The 18,419-nt window shown below is 43.9% G+C and overlaps 1 protein-coding gene across 1 annotated transcript; it reads right to left on the minus strand.

The window, feature by feature from the left end:
• Nucleotides 1-180: 180 nt before the first annotated feature.
• On the minus strand, nt 181-15,340 carry LOC146189830 (dermonecrotic toxin SPH-like). Its single transcript, XM_084605352.1, has 5 exons — nt 15,100-15,340; nt 12,177-12,308; nt 8,305-8,424; nt 1,104-1,341; nt 181-501 (listed from the first exon to the last, which is right to left on the minus strand). The coding sequence occupies exons 1-5, from the start codon at nt 15,317-15,319 to the stop codon at nt 327-329; spliced, it is 885 nt and encodes a 294-aa protein (XP_084461478.1). The 5' UTR covers nt 15,320-15,340; the 3' UTR covers nt 181-326.
• Between the last annotated feature and the right edge of the window lie 3,079 nt (nt 15,341-18,419).

The raw sequence follows: 18,419 nt of genomic DNA on the forward strand, positions 1-18,419 counted from the left end.
CGTATAAAACAAACACGCGGTCGAAGTGGCATGACATATTTAATTCGTGTTAACACGTTGTGACGTTACTCATGCATAAGATCCTTCTTTGCACGATTAGGCCGCCTCCCTGCTTCTTTGTGGTTTCCAATATGGGGAGCTTTACCCCTTTTCCAGTCCACAGAGCCCAGTTATGGGATGCTACATTTCGGATGGCACTAGCGTATTGTTTTGATTAGGCGTCTCAAAGATACTCTGCACCTGTCAACCCTTAGAGTCTTAATTTTTGCTCTTAGCTGCAGACTTAAGCGGCTCAAAGGCTGAGGTTGCGCCGGTGGCAAATTTTGCTAATGTCCAAGAATGTCCATTTCTACGACGTGGTGGCTTTTTGGAGAAATTTGACCACGAGTCCAGGGGCTGTCATGAATGTTGGCTAGCCGAAGTTTGCGCTTGAACTCCCTTTCCGTCAGAATGCTGGCCATGCGTCGAGGTTTGTTTGTAATGATGCCGTCTATACCCCTCCTGGAACAGGTGAAATGATAAAAGGAAAATGCATTAAAAGCTGACTATAGCAATAGTAAAATCACCAGTATAGTTTAGGTACACTGCCATTTAGCAGCTTTGTGGCAGTTTTAAACCCCTCTGCTAGGCTATATTAGATAGCTTCAGAGTATAGCGCGATCCGCCACTGTGCGTAACATTGCGCGCGTGCCCAGATCACACTGACGGCGCTATATGGCGCCACATGCCGGAAGTCTGCACACGTGCCGCGTATGGACCAATCCGCGCGTTTACGCGCTGGCGGCTCGCGGTAGCGGATTTCGGATCGTACTACACTAAAGCTCTCTATTGCGTCAGAATTGCATTAGGGTTCGGGGGAACAAGGAGTGCTACATCATGCAAAAAATTTGTTGGGACGGTCGTCAGCGCCTTGTTCAGTAGCTTTGTGGTGGATAACGTCCAGAGTGTGTTTACCTTCGTTCAACTCGTCTGATGTATACGCGGTCCTGACCCCCGCATCGTTTTAGCCCCTTACGCTACACTTGGGTGGCATCCATGGCCCTTCAGAATTAGGAACATCAGAACCGGTTATAAAACTTGACAGCCATGCTCATACTGCCCACCTGAGTGATCGTCGCAGCTGCCTCGATGTATCTATGGTCCACTGGTAAGCCTTGTCAACGTAGTGATCGGCTCTTCTGGAGTCTCTGTTAGAGATGACGGCACGCATCCTGCCATCTGGGCGAAGGAACGACACGCAGTTGGAGATGCCGTCTCCCTGCCACCGGTGCCTGGATATGCCGAGCTCCTGATAAAGTCTACGAATGTTTTCCAGCTTGTCGTTGTTGCTGACGTCGAATCCTGAAATTGAGAGCACCACAAGGCAGATAATTTGGAGATCACTTACAAGCTCTCAAATACGTAACTATGGCGTATTCACAATTCTTAGTCCCCAGGCGCGAGGTATTAACCAAGAAAAGCGTAAAATACTTCGATTAACGCAAGACGCTATGATATTCACAGTGCAGTGCGGTAAAGAACACAATCACTACAAAATGATCCAAAGCTGATAAGAGACGCAAATTTACATCGTGAACATTACGATGCGAGGAGTGTTTGAGCGTTCACTTCAGAAAGTTTACCTGAGCAAGTTGTACAACAGAGTACAGTCAGCCACTACTGTCACGGCCCCATTACATTTCATTTTTTGCTGTCATAAAGACAGCTACTTTGAGAAACGTTTAAGCATTAAAAAAATAAGCTATGCACTGCTTCCCTTTTTGCGCATTTTTTTCACTGCGAATGATTGATTTGGCTTATGGGGTTTAATGTGCCTATTCGACTTAGGCTATGAGAGACGCCGTAGTGGAGCGGTCCGGAAATTTCGACCACCAGGGGTTCTTTAACGTACGCTGACATCGCACACGCGCGCTTAGTTTTTCGCCGCCATCGAAAATAGCTGCCGTGGCTGGGACTCCATCCTGCATCTGTGGGAACATCAGTCGAGCGTTTTATAACCACTGCGCCACCGCGGATGGACGCAAATAAATAGACATCTTGAAAACATTGAAAAATATAAAATTTCCTCATTTAAAATGTGAACTACGTCCGCCGTTCTTCACGTAGTATCATTGAATACTGCCTCACACTACGCATTGTAGGCTCGTATAAATAATAAATAAATGAACTGAAATCAGTTCACAATAAAACTTTACCACCACCTTTGTAGGTGTTCTATTGAAGAGAATCGGCAATTCTCTTTCTTTTTTTCATATTTGGCAGTCTACCGAAAAACCAAAAGTTGTAAGGGCCAATAACCTCACACAATCTCATCAAATCGCATAGAATCTCTTACAGCGCACATCATTATCATAAAATATCTTCCATAATTTATGATAACGTGCAAGAAACTATGAGATCTTAAGTAATTATATACGACATGTATGTTAATTTGTATTCGAATTCATGGAGATTGTGTGAGAAAATGTGAGGTTCTTACCTCATACAATTTTTTTCATGTTTATTCAAACATTTTTTTTTACATTTTAATGACTAAACGCAATTTTTACGTTTTGCTTCAATTTCTTCAAGGCGACGTAGTGGTGTAACTCTGCCACGAAGTACCGTTCCTTTGCGACCACTTGTTCGACCATCACACTGCATTTTCGAGGACTAACGGTCATTGTGCGAATCCGACAAGTAATTCTGTGCTCCATATCAAACCGAATCGTCGATGATTACTCCAAACCCTCTGCGCTAAACGGGTGGGCTACAATTTTGACAGCAGGGATAGACTCGTCTGGCCAGCATATATTTTTACGGTGTGCAAGACGAGAAAGCGCTGTGCGAGCGCGCGGCGCGATAGGAAGAGAAAGGAGAGAAGGACGGTTGGGTCGGTGGTGTGTCCGTGCCTATGTCCTTAGTGGCATCCATCCCACACCGTTAAATTTGGTGAGTGTGGTAGCGGTTGGGTGATGCCACACACCCGCTCCCATAGCCAACGTCCCGACGTCCCGACGTGACGAACAACCGGCGTTCACCACTAGCTGATGACTCCTAAGCCTTGAGGCTAGGCCTAGGTACTCGGAGGGGTTCGGTCCTACCGAGCATCTAGATGCAGGGGAGGCCCGACTGGCTGCGGAAGTGGAAGCTTTCTGGCGCAACGTCCGTCACCAAGTATACCAACAGACCTGAACACAGTAGGTCCGTTGTCTTTGGGCATCACCGCTGCTGCTGTCTCCGGATATGCTGTCTCTGGCCTTGCGGTCACACTTGCTAACGATGTGCTAGGCGCAGGTACTTCCTCACCGCAGTATTTACCGAGACTTGTGGATCTACCTACGTTTGACGGCACTGTATCGTAGGATGTTTTCCAGCTAGGCATTTCGGCGCCGAGAGGCTGGAAATAGAAAACGAAGACCTGGGTGCTCATCTCCAAACTGAGACCACGCGACCAAACTATTGCAGAATATGCCGTCCGACCAGCTATAGGCTGTCACGCTGTGCTGTGCTGGCGTGCTCGCCGACCATTTGCCTCAGGTCACCCCCGTGTGCAGTACCACCGCCTTCGGGTCCACCGTCAAGAGCTCTGGAAAACATACAGGACCTTGTCGCAGTCGTTGAGCGGCTGGCTGTGCAGTCGCTGCCACCCGCGGACACCTCCGAATGACGTGGCCATCGGCAGCGAGGATTTTGTGGATGCCATTGGGATTCAGAGGTGCAGCGCTTGGCCCGCTTTGGGCGTCCGTCGGCGCCGCCATGGCACTCGACATCGAGGCGGCTGTGGGCTCTTCGATCTGCAGCCGCTACTGCGGCCTCTACCCGACGTGTTCGCAGTGACCTCGGCGTGAAAGACGCGCCGAGTTGTGTCTCAGAGATTCCGGCCACTCGTATATGTCTCTGCAATGTTCAAGGTAGCATTAGTCACTATTTGCGGCTTTATCTGAATGTTTCTGCCCCGCATTTAAATTGAGCGTTGACGGGTGCGGCGTGTATTCTTTGTTCGACGACGAGCGAGCACGTTGGCTGTTATCGCCGCCGCCGAATCGCTAAGTTGTTTTGCGGGCGCAAGTCAGCCCACTAAAGAGTTTATTCCAGTGAATTTCAAGCCTCCTCATTTGTCTCCAACGGCATTGTCACCAATACGTGACAATATAGCGGAATGACAGCGTAGGGAGTAACTACTGGCCCGGCGGCCGGGCGCTCTTGAGGGGGACCTGTTGTGACGTCACAGCATGGCCACCCAGTCATGTGGTATACACAACCAAGATACATGACGTCAGAACACAGCTACCAATGGCGACTACCTAGTTACGTAATGACATCACAACATGGCTTCCCTATTCATGTGACATACTTGAGTACGTCACAACATAGGTACCCAAGGCGGCTGCATTTTTTACGTAATGAGGTCACACCATGGTTACCCTAGTAGTGTGATATACATAATCAAACTGCGTGATAACATCACAACCTTATACGTGAGTGATCACCTGTCTACAATGGCGGCACTTATGCTCTACTCGCCTGACGGCAATCGTGTAGTTTTCATGCGCACTCGTGCGCTGTCACACGTTCGGCTGGTCCTCTCGTGAAGTGCCTTACGTTCGGCTGGGGCGAGCATGACACGAGTGTGCGGCACCATATTCACTCTACATCGACCGATAGCAAGCTTCGACGAAAAGAAAAAGACACAACATCTCAAGTAGGCATCATTTGATGAACATATTAGCAACTGCAGAGCACGCTACTATTACTCAACCACCGGCTGATGACCCGTGCGTAGCTGAAAGTCTACAATGTGCGCATTGTACAATGCGCAATGGATACAGGTAAGTGAAACGTTGTAGTGCGTGACAAACCTACGCCACCATAATCTCAACATTTCACACGCATTCTCCGGCGTCGCTCGTTAACACTCGCTACACACACCATTTGTGTGAATGTAGGGTGACCTCCGAGGCAGTCAAGGGTCTCGGAGGATATACAGAACAGATAAAGACCGACGGCACTGTGCGAGTCTCTCACGCGTTCCGCGGGAGCACACAGGGACGGCCTACTCGTGCCGTGCTTGCCGGTCCTTGCGCGCTGGCGTGGTGGGAGTGCGCCTCAGACGAATGCACCATATGACTAAAATGTTGCGGCAATTTGATCATGCATGGTGTATCCGACAAACGGACGGACAGGAAATGGGCGAACGAAGAAGTAAGAGCTTACGCTCTTAAAACATGCTGGGTGGCGTGAAACATACATTTCGTTTTTGACAGGCAATGACTTCACTGCTATCCGCGCCGAGTGAGCGCGTACACAGTGCGCCCGCATGGACCTAACAGGGCATCAGCGTTGTACCTCGATGTTCCTTTCCCCTTACATAAGCTTTTCCACGTATTAAGGTGATAGCCTCTAATGGCTCATGCTCGCCGATCGTGTCCGTAACGTTTTCGTTACGTGGGAGGCGGTAGCTTGCAGCCGACATGGCCTAGCACTAATTGGACGTAGGGCCTCCTGACATTACCTTTGGCAGGAGCTGCCAATTTGGGTCCTCTCCTTTCATATGAGGGTGGTATCAGAATCAGCCTGCAAAGACCCTTGCCTTCACGTTATCCCTAGGCCACGCAGGCACGTTGATACGGTTCGGTTAAAGCGGGGCTTCATATGTTGGCTGGTAGCTTACGCTATCGCGATGGTGGGAGTGAAAACAGAGAGAAAGAGGTGCCGTAGTTGAGGACTTCCGACCACCGAGCGACAGAGGCTTTCGCCTCATCGCACTTTAGTGGTCAACAGTGCCCCCTGGAATTTTTTGGGGCAGGTGCTAGTCATGCGCAGCCCTGGACATGTATGGAACTTGGCGGATGACCAGCGAATAAGGTGGCCACACTGGTTATTATGAGGGGCGCTGAAAGAAAACTTGGTAGAAACATCCCTTGTCCTTAGATGTAAAACAGTGGCGTTACCAGGTACGTACACTGTTCGCATCGCGCTTTCACTAAGTCCATCTTAACTCAAATTTACACGGAGCGTTCGCGGAATGTGCGTTTTTAAAGCGGAATCATTACTAGTCCCATCAGGCGAACTTTCGTATAGGCGATCATTCGTGCTGAGCCGAGAGATGGCCCCAGGAAGATGCTTCACCGCTCCGTGTCCAAGTGAGGCGTACGCGTTTCGCCGATAGATAGCGTACAGGGTGCCTTAATGGGCAGCCCCACCCCAAGCGTAAAGTGCTCTAGTTGTAGCACCAACTAAGCGCGCCGGCGATCCCACTTCGGTTCTTCGGTTCATGCTTGCGGAAGGCCTACAGGTGAGAAGGAAATGGGGGTACATTTAGTGCCGTCATCTGAAGGGTCGCCCTTAGTTTGCAGACAGCCGTGGCAACAACGATGGAACGGAGAATGGTAGGTGTAGCGTTAAGGTAGGCAGTGTGCGGAGTGAGTCACAGAAATAACTCCAGTTAATGACATTTTAGTCGAAAGCAAAAAGAAATGGCACGGGCAGGACATGTAGTGCGAAGAAAGATAACGGACGGTCGCTAAAAGTAACAGATTTGATCCCAAGGGGTGGAAAACGTAACAGGGGAAGGCAGAAAGTTAGGTGGGTGGATGGGGTTAATAAGTTCGCAGGGGTCAAGTGAATGCTGCTAGCACAAGAACGGGTTAATTGGAGGGATATGGGGGAGGCCTTCTCCCTACAGTGGGTATAGTCAGGCTGGTGATGAGGATGGGGCAACAACGCTTCAAGGCCAATCACATTGCAGCACTCCGCATAGATGAGACGCCACGGCAAAACAGTGACGTATTGTGACAGAGCAGGCACAATACGTATTTGAGTGATATGAAATGGTTAGAATTCTTCATTCGCTTTCACGTAATCAATAAAAGAGAGTCGTTCAGGTGCACCAAGGAAAAACCTCCGTGGGCTATGGTTAGAGTACAATGGTTAGGCTAATTTTAGCGTCTCGCAATTCGAGGATCCTGAGTTCGATTATCTCCCCTATCCAAATTAACCGAAATTGTTTTCAGCTTAAGTACTCTGATTAGATTACCGGAACCTCTCTCAGAAACTTGGCGTGAATTCAAATATTTTTACTTGTTCATGTACTTTATAGCTCCACCCGAAATTTTCGCTGACGGCCAGCAACGCCGATGACGACGGTGGTGATGCTCGACACAGAAGGCTGTTGAGAAGCATGCACCCGGATATCACCGCAACAAACCAAGACGTCCCATGCGAGGGGACAGGTATGCAGGACGCCTCTGGCGAAGTGGGATAAGTGACCGAAAAAATATATGCAACCGATTCGCATAGTTAATGAAAATCGATGTAGATGCGCTTGCACTGCTTAGCCCTCTTATACTTTTATGTGCATCTTGACACTTTAAAGAACAATGAAGTATAGCTAATTAAAAGCGAGCGCTCGTTAAGGCGTGATGGTGAGCCCGAACTGCTTTACAATGCGACGAGCGAGGTGAAACCAGGGTCTAGGGAGCACCACGCGTGTACTTGTGCTGTCCGTGAATGCTGAGATGACAGCAGCGAAGACAGTGAGGCCGCAGCGACCGAAGGTCAGGGTGCACGATCGACTTGCGACTTCTCAGTTCATAGTAACACGCACTCGTACAATATTACACGGTGACTGCTACGACGGTCGCCTCTGTGATACACGCCACACTTTCATTGGCTGCATCTGTGCGACCACTCCGCTGCCTCCTTGAATAAGCCTCGTGACGCGCACGTCACCAGCTTCTCTTTCGCCGTTCAATTTTATCAAGGGAGAGGAGGAGAGTGTATTCGGAGAGACATCGGCGAAATCCTTGATTGCATTTAGTGGTGCTGCGCATTAATAGGAACATGAGTTTATCTTCCAGGGGATTAACTTGCATAGCTCTTAGTAACAGCGTCGTGTGAAGGTGACAAATGAACGACGGGATACCTCTGGAGTGGCGAACTGTGCGTCTTCCGTCGTCGTACTCACAAAGAACTGCATGCACTGTTGCAAAAAACAATTAGCTTTCCTTATCCAACGCATACGCGATAGAAGCACAGACACCCAGAGAAATAAAAAGCCCACTTTTTGCCCTGGTGGTGACCAGAACTTGTTTTTAGAGATTATGCTAGAAGTTTAAGTAATTTTTGAAGCTGCAGCTGTTAAACCGACAGGGCCGTTTTTGAAATTACTTTTGAATTTTACACCATTTTGAAATCAATCTATTTTTAAAACACCGTGATAAGTGTGTGCTGCAAAGCCGGAAATATTCCAAATACTGCAGCTGTCTGCAGCTAAAGCGGTAAAGAATTAAAGAAACAAAAGCTGCTAGACTGCACCATTACCTATCCTTTTCAGCATGGCGGGTGCGTGGCGCCGGATGGCAGAGATTGCTCCTTGGAACACGTCCTTGTCTCGTACACTCGGAACTGACAGCAGGACATTCATTGCCTTCCTAGGAGAGACTGCAACGGGAATTCAAAGGCGCGATATCATACAAGAGGAAATCGACCCCAACGGGCAAGAAAGTAAGGAGGAACGTGATGCCCGTTATTTTGAGCTAATCATTTGGTGACTCGCGACTGCATGTTTCAGTAAGCTAGGTGCACACAACGTTGCAGATTATGCAATTCAACTGAGCTTGAAAGGAGTGCAATTAAGGCCTTGGTGCATTGAAAAGAAGCACCATTTTGATCAAGATACCCAGGAAAAAAACGAGGAATCTTCAATACTACCCCTAGAATACGACAATCAGCCTGTCTATGGTTGCTCAAAATATTCATTCGGGTTTTAAAGCCTTCGAGCCTCATGATATAGGAAAGATTGATTGAAAAGTAGTACGTCTAATATGGTTTCTTAACAGACGTTCGTCGCTCTGCCAACAGCATTAAAAAAGCAATCCGAAAGAGGCTGCGGCTTAGGCATTCACTTGTACTTTAAACCATTTCTTGTGCGCTCGTGTGTGAGCGAACGAGGATAAAGAGCAAATGTACGTGCTTTTTCTATCAAGTTTGTCGTCTTCACGCTTGAAATGCATAGCGCCATAACATAATTATTCTCTTCTCGTTGCCTCTAATTTGTTCTCTGTTTATTTTAATCAGTGCCTTCGTCCACTATGTGGACAGCATCACCTATGCAAATTTCATTTGAACATTTGCAGTATCGTGCGAGCGTTGAACATTGTAAGGCGGGCCAACTTAATGACCAAAAGGAGATCACGCTGACTCATGACGCTCAGTGGCGGACACATCAAGTACACACCTGTCTAAGTAACCAGTCTGGGTAAGATAAAACACCTGTATAAGACAGGGTCCATCTACGTGGGTCGCTGCTACATGCAACTAAGCTTTAGAAAAAGACGCATTGTCTGACCGCTGCTCAACCATCTTGGAGCTGCTGAGCGTCACGCGCTGTAATGTACACGCAGAATTTTTTTGTTCTTAAAGACGTGAAAATAATGATGACCAACTTTCCAGTTAAAGTCTTGAACAATAAAATCTCGATTCGATGTTGTGGACTTTCTTCAACGACATCTGAAAGAAATGTTCCCACTAAGGTCCCATTTATATGCAGCAGTTTCTTTACTGACCTTAAAAGATAATTCGGATAATGAAAAAAAAAAGGCTACAATTGCCTCAACTTCTTAAGTTACATTTCAGATAATTAGATCATCTTTTCTCTGAAGCGCCTTTCCTGATATCACTTTGTATGCTCCCTGGACTCTCGAGAGTATGCTATAAGAGTAAGAGGAGGATATCCATAACCGAAAGGTATAGGTTAATTTACGATGCTGCAGATATTCCGACTTCTTTAGTAACATATAAAAGGAAACGCTAGTGATGAACAATTGCAGATAGCTGCTAACCAAGCCCTTTCTCAAAGTACACGGGACGGTAACATATGAATGAGAAAGATCGCAACATATGTGCCTGATGAAATATTTACGAGAATCAACACTCAACACATCTCGAAAGAACGGCTTGAGGCGCTTCACGGAGGGTCAGTCGTGGCAAACCGACACGAAAGCACCAAAAATCATTGAAGCATGAAAAGAAAAAAAGATTTAAAGTCGTGTTCCAACACGTGGGAAGCATGGCGCCAGACTTTGTCACGCCAGAACTGCTACAAGTACTGTGAGAAATCCGAGTACGTTTGTTCGGCCTATAATTCCATGGTTTAGAAGACTGCTTACCACGTAAGAATATATACAAAACCGTAAATAATTGTACTAGCCCGCAATATTCTTCTACATTTTAGAAAGCTCTTTTTGTGATCAGTGGACGAAGGTAAATAAATTATTGGAGTCGTCAGCAATTTTGCACTAAGAGCTTCAACAGAGCTACTTTTCCTATTCTAAGTTTTTGGTGTGAGGGATTACAGACTGGCTTGTGCGGTTTTACACACATTAAACTATAACATCCCAGTGCTTTAATTTGTGTTTATCAAGATCGGTCGACATGATATTTTACACCTGTTGACTTAACCTTTAAGTTATTAAAAATGCTTACAGTAAATAGAACATTTGTGTATTCTGCTGGCTTAGATTGGAGCAAATTACCTACTAACTTAAAGATGCATAATTTTTCATTAGCGGATATAGAAATTTTTTTTTCAGAAATATTCATTACGTGACTCTGTGATAAACCAATGATGCTCTTCGATATGCATCACCTGGTACTATGTTTGCAACAAGTATAATTGCCTGAGTGTAACACTTCTCACTTCTACATGCAACTACCGTACACTTCCAAGTCCTCCACTTTTGATTTCTGCGTGTAACAATTGCGTGACTTATTATGCAAGACATTGATGCACTTCCTGCGTGGGCCCGCGTTTTGTCGTAACGATTTACACGAATCTTTGCTTACTATCGTTGCGAATAAATTCTTTGATCGGTTGACTGCCCGAGCTGCCAGTGGTAACTGAAAGTGTTTTCCTTGCAACTATAATTGCATGAGAGCCTCCATCTCGTTCAAGACCGCGTGGCTTAGGTCAAAGTTCTACAGTTACAAGTTTTATCTTTACAACCCAGTCGAAAAAATCTACAGAACTGTGTCAAAAATACGACAAAATATCCTGTAGTTCTGTCGTAACCATCAGATTTTTCTGTAGTTATGTAGTAGTTTTCTGTAGTTCTGTAGTTTTTCTGTAGTATATTTCTCTTGTCTGTAGTTTTGTAGCGCTTTTCTGTTGTAACTGCAGAAATTTTTAATCTTATTACAGAATGTTCTGTTGTCACAACAGGTTTCCCGTCAAAAACCGCGCAGAAATTCTGTCGTAACATTAGAAACTTTTCTGTAGTTTTTCCCGACTGCGAAGTTACTTTATCAGAGGTTCAGATGGGAGTCTCAAGGACACGCAAGCGCTGTTGATTTGTGATCAGCCAGATCAGCTCGAGGCAGCACTTGTGGAAGTGAAACTAGGACTTAATGCCGAAAATTTTGAAATCAGGCCACTGGCAAAATGGAGCAGCACATCTCAACTGCTACCAGATTTTCGTGGATTGTTTTAATGCGAAGGCGTTTATTGCCTCATGAGTGACGTCATCAAAGCATAAACTGGTACTTCAGAAGCCAAAATTGTACCCCCGCCAGGAATCAAACCAGCACCCTTCGGTGATAAAAATAAAAGTGATAAAATGAAATAACAAAAGCAAGAACTGAAACGCAAAAACACAAAAATAAAAATATAATGAAGCGTCTTGCGTCGCAACAGTAGCTACATGGCTCAGGCTTTCGCACGTCTTCCGTGCAGGTTCCCCAGTGCTCTCGAATGGTTGTATCCGATGCTAGAGTTCTCGCAAAAGGTAAATGGCACAGCGAAGAATAAGAAGCCTATATCATCCAAATCGCGATCTAAGCACGATGAGGAAGGGAGAAAGGAAGTTAGGGTGGCTCTATTCATTATCTAGTATTTTGACAAAAGGAGAGCCTTTCAAAAAGTTCTAAAGCCACTGGACGCGCATTGATGCCTCTCTTTCACTACTTTTTTTAATTTTCTGCTGCGCAATATGGTGGACGCATATAAATGGGCGTAGTTTCCTTTTTCTTCGTAATGCAGCTTTTTTCTCCAGAAAATACCATCTACGCATCTACGTGGCGATAACTTCTAATTTGTTGGCTACCTGACGCAGGCAGGAACGGCCTTGTGATGCCGTTCATGGCGGCTATCCTGTTCGCACAATTTCTTTAGTGCACCGGCACCATACTTATCTTACCTCCTTGCCACAGGCTGCGCAAAAGCTGCATCGCAATGTCTGTACCCGCCAAGTACTTTTTGTTCTCGTGAAGATCCTGAACCTTTAGGTCCAGGAACAGGAACAGAAGCTTCTTCCTGTATTTGCCTCTGTCTGGAACATAACAACTGCACTTTAAAACATGACCATTGATTCAGGAAGTTTTTTTTTTTTGAAGTTTTGAGCACAAAATAGATATGTAGGGCGACAAAAATTTTGCCATCAAATCAGCAGATCATTGAGAACAAGAATTTTATGAGTACTCTTTTTGTACATTCTGTGTATTATCCAAGAAATTAAAAAAAGGAAGTATTAATCTTCAGCTTACATTCCTCTACCGATCTTAATTTTGTTTGTACTATTAGTCTTTCCTTAACAGTACTGTTTGCCCATTGTATTCAATAGCACACTCTTATATTATGCTTTCGGAAAGAATCAAGGGGAGCCTCTTTGGAGCCGTATAACGGCATAGAGAGTAGTTATAAAGACACATTCTTTCATTCTACTGGTTTCTACCCTGTTTATAAATTAACCTAGAGAGCCCTAGGCAGCCAGGATGATCCGCGTTTACTACTTCGTTGATTAAAAATCCTGGTGCTTCGAATAAAAAAAAAGTTCTTCCCGATTTCTTGCTGTTTAACCTACATACAGAGTGAGAGTTAAAACTGTAAACGAGTAGCTTGATGAGCAAGCTGTACGGTGGCAGTGGGAATTTAATACTCGCCTAATGATGTTTTTCTAAAACCACACTTGATTAAGAGGCACACGAAGAATGCTAACAGCCACTGAGGCCAATGATAGCGAAGGCGATTTTTTATTGGTTAGTGTGAAATAATGTTGTATTCTCGAAGATAACCTATTGCAAAGATATAAGAAAAATCACGCATGATAGAAAAATTATTCGATCACAAAGAAGAATACCAGACATTAAAATTTTAGGTAGAAAAAATCCCATTTGGTGTACTTCGATTAATCCTGTTAGCTTGCTTCGTATGTCATAATGTATCCCTCTTTTCTTTTCATTCGTTTCCTGTTTAGACTGGCAGAGGTCTCGATTACGACAACTATGATGCCGTGAATAGCGTAATGGTCTAACGCACGCTCTACCTTTCCGTTAGATCGTGTTCTTCATGGTACTAGCGTTAACGTAGGATGCACTCTGTGAGCCGCTATGGAGGTGGGTGGGGCTGGTGAACACTCGTATAAATAATTGACGTGCAATATAACTACACACGAAATCACAAGATTGAACGCTCGTTGCTGTAGCTCAGTGGTAGACCCCCGCACGTGAAATTCCGTCTTCATGCATTGATTGATTGACTGATTCATTCATTCATTTATTTTATTCAGAGGTCTCAGAAAAATGTACAAACACTTTTTGGACTAATAGCCAGAGGCTAGTTGAGGTCCGATTGTCAAAACGTATTCAGCAGGCACGATGTTCAATAAAAGTTTACACTAAATTAAAATAATAACGAAATCGCCGCACTTGTCACGAGCCAAGGTTACATAAAATAAATGTAAATGTAAATAAAATGAATGTATTCGATTCCTACCGGTGGCATGTGGTTGGTTTTTTCTCTACACTCGTCTAATCAATTATCTTCAAGAATAAATTATATTTTTCTTTGACTGACAGAAAAATATACGTTATTTTGTAAGCCAGTGGCCGCTGGCTTCTTTCTGATGTTATCGCATGAGCCCTTCATTTTCCTATATTTATTTGCTGCTTAGAAAAGAAAAAAACGTGATATCGCTGCATGACTCTGCTTATGCAGATGCGCAAATAGCACACAAACTTAATTTGGGGGTTTCTCAAATTCACATCATCCTGTACAATTACACGAAATTCACTGCACAATTGGTAAGCTTTGTTGTTACAAAAATATATTTCAGATCGAACGAACTGCTCCTGAGAGGTCATAGTGGCGCGAACCATTGAAATTTTTCATTTGTTTTTTTTTTCGACAATCGCTGGCATGCGGCCTTATCATTGTGATTCTAGCGCTTATGTATTATTTGTATGATTTCGCTGGTTGTCGCGAGATGCCGCTTAATCTTATATTCTTCGTCGCGCAAGATGCATCAAGATGTATCTCGGTGATTCCAGCCACTCGTGTGTGTTTCTATACAACGTTCCAGATTATGCTAGTCATCGTTTGCGGCTTTATCTAGATGTTTCTTTGCTGCCTTTAAATGGAGCGTTGACATGCCCGACAGGCATTCATAATTCTACGACCAGCGAGCCCGTTTGCTGCTATCGCAGTCGCCGAGTTGTTCAGTTATCTTGAGAGCGCAAGTCAGCCGAATAAAGAGTTAATTTCAGTGCTGCTACGCCTGTGTGTTCTTTTGTGATCTAGGCATTGTAACCGCCACGTGACAGTAGCTTTTAAGGAAATATTTCATGAGGCGAGATAAAGTACAGCTTATTATTATGGCTTATTATTATGGCTTATTATTATGGCTTATTATTATTATATTACAGTTATTTTATCAGCGAAAGATTTCGCACCCCTCCACTGTGCTTTTTGTTCGCATTTGTTCCAGTGTTTGGTTTCACATGTTTTCCATTCATCTAGAAATGCAAACTCTATGCCAAGAAGTTGTCAACCTTGTTCGTAGTCATTTAAAGGCAAAAATTTAAAATAAATTAAACAACCTAGTTGCAGAGTGCTTCATTAGGAATAGGGAGTCAGGCAAACTGGAAGGTGTCTGGTAACCGTTTTTGTTTTCTTTTGAGCGAACGCGACCAGAGAGTAAATTAGCGATGTGTGCTACTGGTGACCAGCTGGTGAAAAAATAAATATTTCTTAATGACTCATCATTGCGCTGATAAGACACGCATTTCTAGGTGGTGTATCTAAAATTCACAAACACTTTTTTTTCCCTCTAAACCGCTGCTCACCTGATGGTAGCTTTATCTGCTTACATGGATCAGTTGTCTTCCTGACATAGCGTAGAAAATCTGGAACACGTTCGTAATTCGTGCACTTCCTGAAGCAGTCGCACGGCCTGCCGTGGTACATTTTCGTCGCGTTGCCACTTCGGTCGAACGTGACGTCGGTCTCGATGGAGTTGGCTCCTTCTCCCATAGCATGGTCTAACTCGCTAATCGAGTTCACCATGTGGGCGATGATGTAGACGGGTCTGAGACCGGACACCTTATGAAATGAGAGAACCGGGTATCGACAGGGCGAATTATATTATGCGCGCAACAAAAAGCATACAAAAGTAGAAAATGAGAGATTGGGTTTTCCAGAAGTAGGAACAGAGTATTGCTCGCGAAATACGCTGTTAACGTTACGCTACCTAGTAGCACGGGCAGAAGCCAATTATTTTCTAATACTTTTGGTAGCCTCACTATAATATGTTAACGTTTCGCATCACACGACTGCAGGAGCAAAAACTGAGTTTCCATATTAAATTACTCACAGGAATAGGAATCTTGAAAACCTCTGCCAGCGAAGCCAGGACTAGAGCAGTTTTGAGAAACAGCAACATGGTTCAAATATCGCGTTCTTGCCTTTTGCGTTGATAATTCTCCAAATTTCTCCCAAAACCAAGGTTAAGGATTAAACAGCGCTATGAAGAGGCGCAAGTGATCGAGATAAACACTCGCTCCGAATAAAAATAAAATGATTTATTAAAATAAGTCAGGCAGCATATAAAGGAGACGGGACGTTTAAATAACAAGAAAAAAAGAAACAGCACAGCCACACTTCACGAAAGAAACCATGAATAGTCACTGATTAAGATATGCGCAATCTTTTGAGAATAGAGCTATTGACAGGCTCCTGATGCATCTTACACTTAGACTTTGTATGTTGCAGGCATCGGAAATGAGCCTCGTCTTTATGCTGGAGACGATAGCGGTTCCAATGGGACTCGCTTCACAATTTTCACTCTCTGCAGAATGTAGCCTAAATGGCTATGCGTGATCTTTTTCTAGATAGTTTCCATGTTCACATAGTCGGTCGTTAATTCATAGCGCCCCGTCTCACCGATGTGAAAACGGCCTCATGATGACGGCGTCTCATAAACAACCCCAACACAACAAGCAAAAACTTCTTGTGCTTCTTCTGATAGCTTTTTTTTTTTCTTACACTCTCATTCACACTCTCGCACAGACTGCTTAGTTTATTCCTGGCCGAAAAGGCAAGACTAATGCCTGATTTGCTTACAGTTTTTTTTTTTTTTCAATTTGTGCGAAACTTTATGCACATATGCGATACATGCTCCTTTCTTATTTCTCTTCCTGGTTGCTTGCAGCATCGGTGCGCTTGTTTTTTTTTTTTTTCGTATTCCCACTTCGGCTAAATGGGACTTTTTAAAGCTACTATATATAGACACAATCGTCTTGCGTATCCTGCTGCAGAGAGCGTTTTCACCTGTTCGTGGAAGCTGGCTGTTATTTGATGCACATATGACCTTTGCAACACGACTTTTACGCATCCGTTTGCGATTCTGTGCTTGATAATCTTGCAGTAAACCGATTGGAAGACAGAAGACATTTCCTGGACCACTGCGAGATATAGCTCCAGCAAGCATGGTCTAAAAATCGGAGCCTATTATTGGTTGGAAGTTAAGCAGTCACTCGAAAATGATGAGGTCTACTACAGAACACGTCAGAACTCTCGGCAGTAGTTTTCTGACCTTCATCAGTGTGATATAAAATTGAAACATCAACGACGTACCTCATTAACAACGGTTGAGGGATCGAGCTTTGTTTGAAGATATTAATCCAAAGAAGGTCACTCGATACAGGAGCAACGTTACATCCAATAGAGACTCCCTGTTTTCGGTTGTTTCCTTCGTAACCCAGAGAGAAAAAGGTGGGCTGTAAATAATAATAAAAAAAAAAATGAGGCGCGAAGCTCCGCCTTTATGGGTATACGACGCGATAGCGCTTCACGCATATTGATTATGTTTCCACTCTTTAATTTTGCATGCTTAAAATTACTTAACGTTTCATTTCTTATTTTACATTTTTATACACCGGCACATAGCACCAGCAAACATTACCTTTCCATTCTGAGAAATTTGACAATTTTTAACGCATTTTCATTTAATTGACCAATTATATACTCTGAAATTTCTAAATTACCTTCAAAAGCATAAGCTTTTCGTTCTGAACATTTTGACTCATTTGAGTCCACTTTCAATATTTTTCATTTTTCAATTATTTCAGTTTATTTATTCATCAATCAGACGTTCTAAATTTGCTTATTTGGTATCCTTGAGCATTGACCTTTCATCCTGAGCATTTTAACATCTTTGAACTACTTATCACAATTTTCATTAATTACTTATGGCAATTTTATTTGATCAGTTACAGACTATAAATTTTTAATTATCATCAAGCTTTGGCTTTTAATTCTGAGCATTTAGCACCTTTGAATCTTGCTTTCTTCAAGTATTCATTTTTAATTATTTCAATTATTTAATTTAATAGTCATGCATCTTAAATTTTTTCATTATCATGATCAAGCATTGGTTTTTTATTATGAGGACTCTGACCCGTTTGAAGCGCGTTTTTCCGATTTATCAGTTTTTGTCATGCATTACAAGTACTGAATTGATAAATAACAGTAATATTTCTTAACATCAAGAAGCATGCCTTTCATTCCGAACATTTTGACCCTTTTGAACTCCTTTTTCCAGTTTTTTATTTCTTTCATCTCCATAATTCTTGGTGTTCCACTGCTTACGGCTATTACCATTCACATAGGTGGACTCACTTTACGACGGAGTCGATGAAACGCTGTGTGGTTTGCGCAGTATTATGAAGTCCCAATGACATCCTTAGGACATCCAACAATCCAAATGACATCCTGAACACAGTTTTAGGGGTGTATTTTTCTGCTACAAGAATGGGCGATGCGCTCGAATATTATTTATTTTGAAAATACGGTAGCGCCATGTAAGGCCAATGCAAAATCTTGTATGTTTGGCAGTGGGTAGCTTTCTGGCTGCTTTTGCTGCATTGGAATGTGAAGTCTCTGCATGTTCTCGGCTAGATACAACAGGATACCTCAGGGAAATTGTGTCGAACATTTCGGAGTCCGGGAAACAATTTTAACGCGAGAAAACAACCGCACCGAGGCTGCTAACAATGAAGAGAAATACGAGAGGCGCATTCATCGCATACATGCATAAAGTTTCGCACAACCTGAAGGAAATGGAAACAAAACAAGCATTAGGTTGGGCTTTTCGGCCAGGAATGAA

Source organism: Amblyomma maculatum, chromosome 5, assembly GCF_055883805.1.
Source record: "Amblyomma maculatum isolate TAMU_Amacu chromosome 5, ASM5588380v1, whole genome shotgun sequence".
Classification (NCBI taxonomy): domain Eukaryota; kingdom Metazoa; phylum Arthropoda; class Arachnida; order Ixodida; family Ixodidae; genus Amblyomma; species Amblyomma maculatum.

Excerpts from the sequence above, each read along its gene's own strand:
- LOC146189830 (XM_084605352.1), bottom strand. The coding sequence starts at position 15,319 with ATGGTGAACTCGATTAGCGAGTTAGACCATGCTATGGGAGAAGGAGCC. Across the intron at positions 8,425-12,176 it reads GCGCAGCCTGTGGCAAGGAG|TCTCTCCTAGGAAGGCAATG; the intron begins GTAAGATAAGTA and ends TTCCCGTTGCAG. Across the intron at positions 502-1,103 it reads CAGCTGCGACGATCACTCAG|GAGGGGTATAGACGGCATCA; the intron begins GTGGGCAGTATG and ends CACCTGTTCCAG.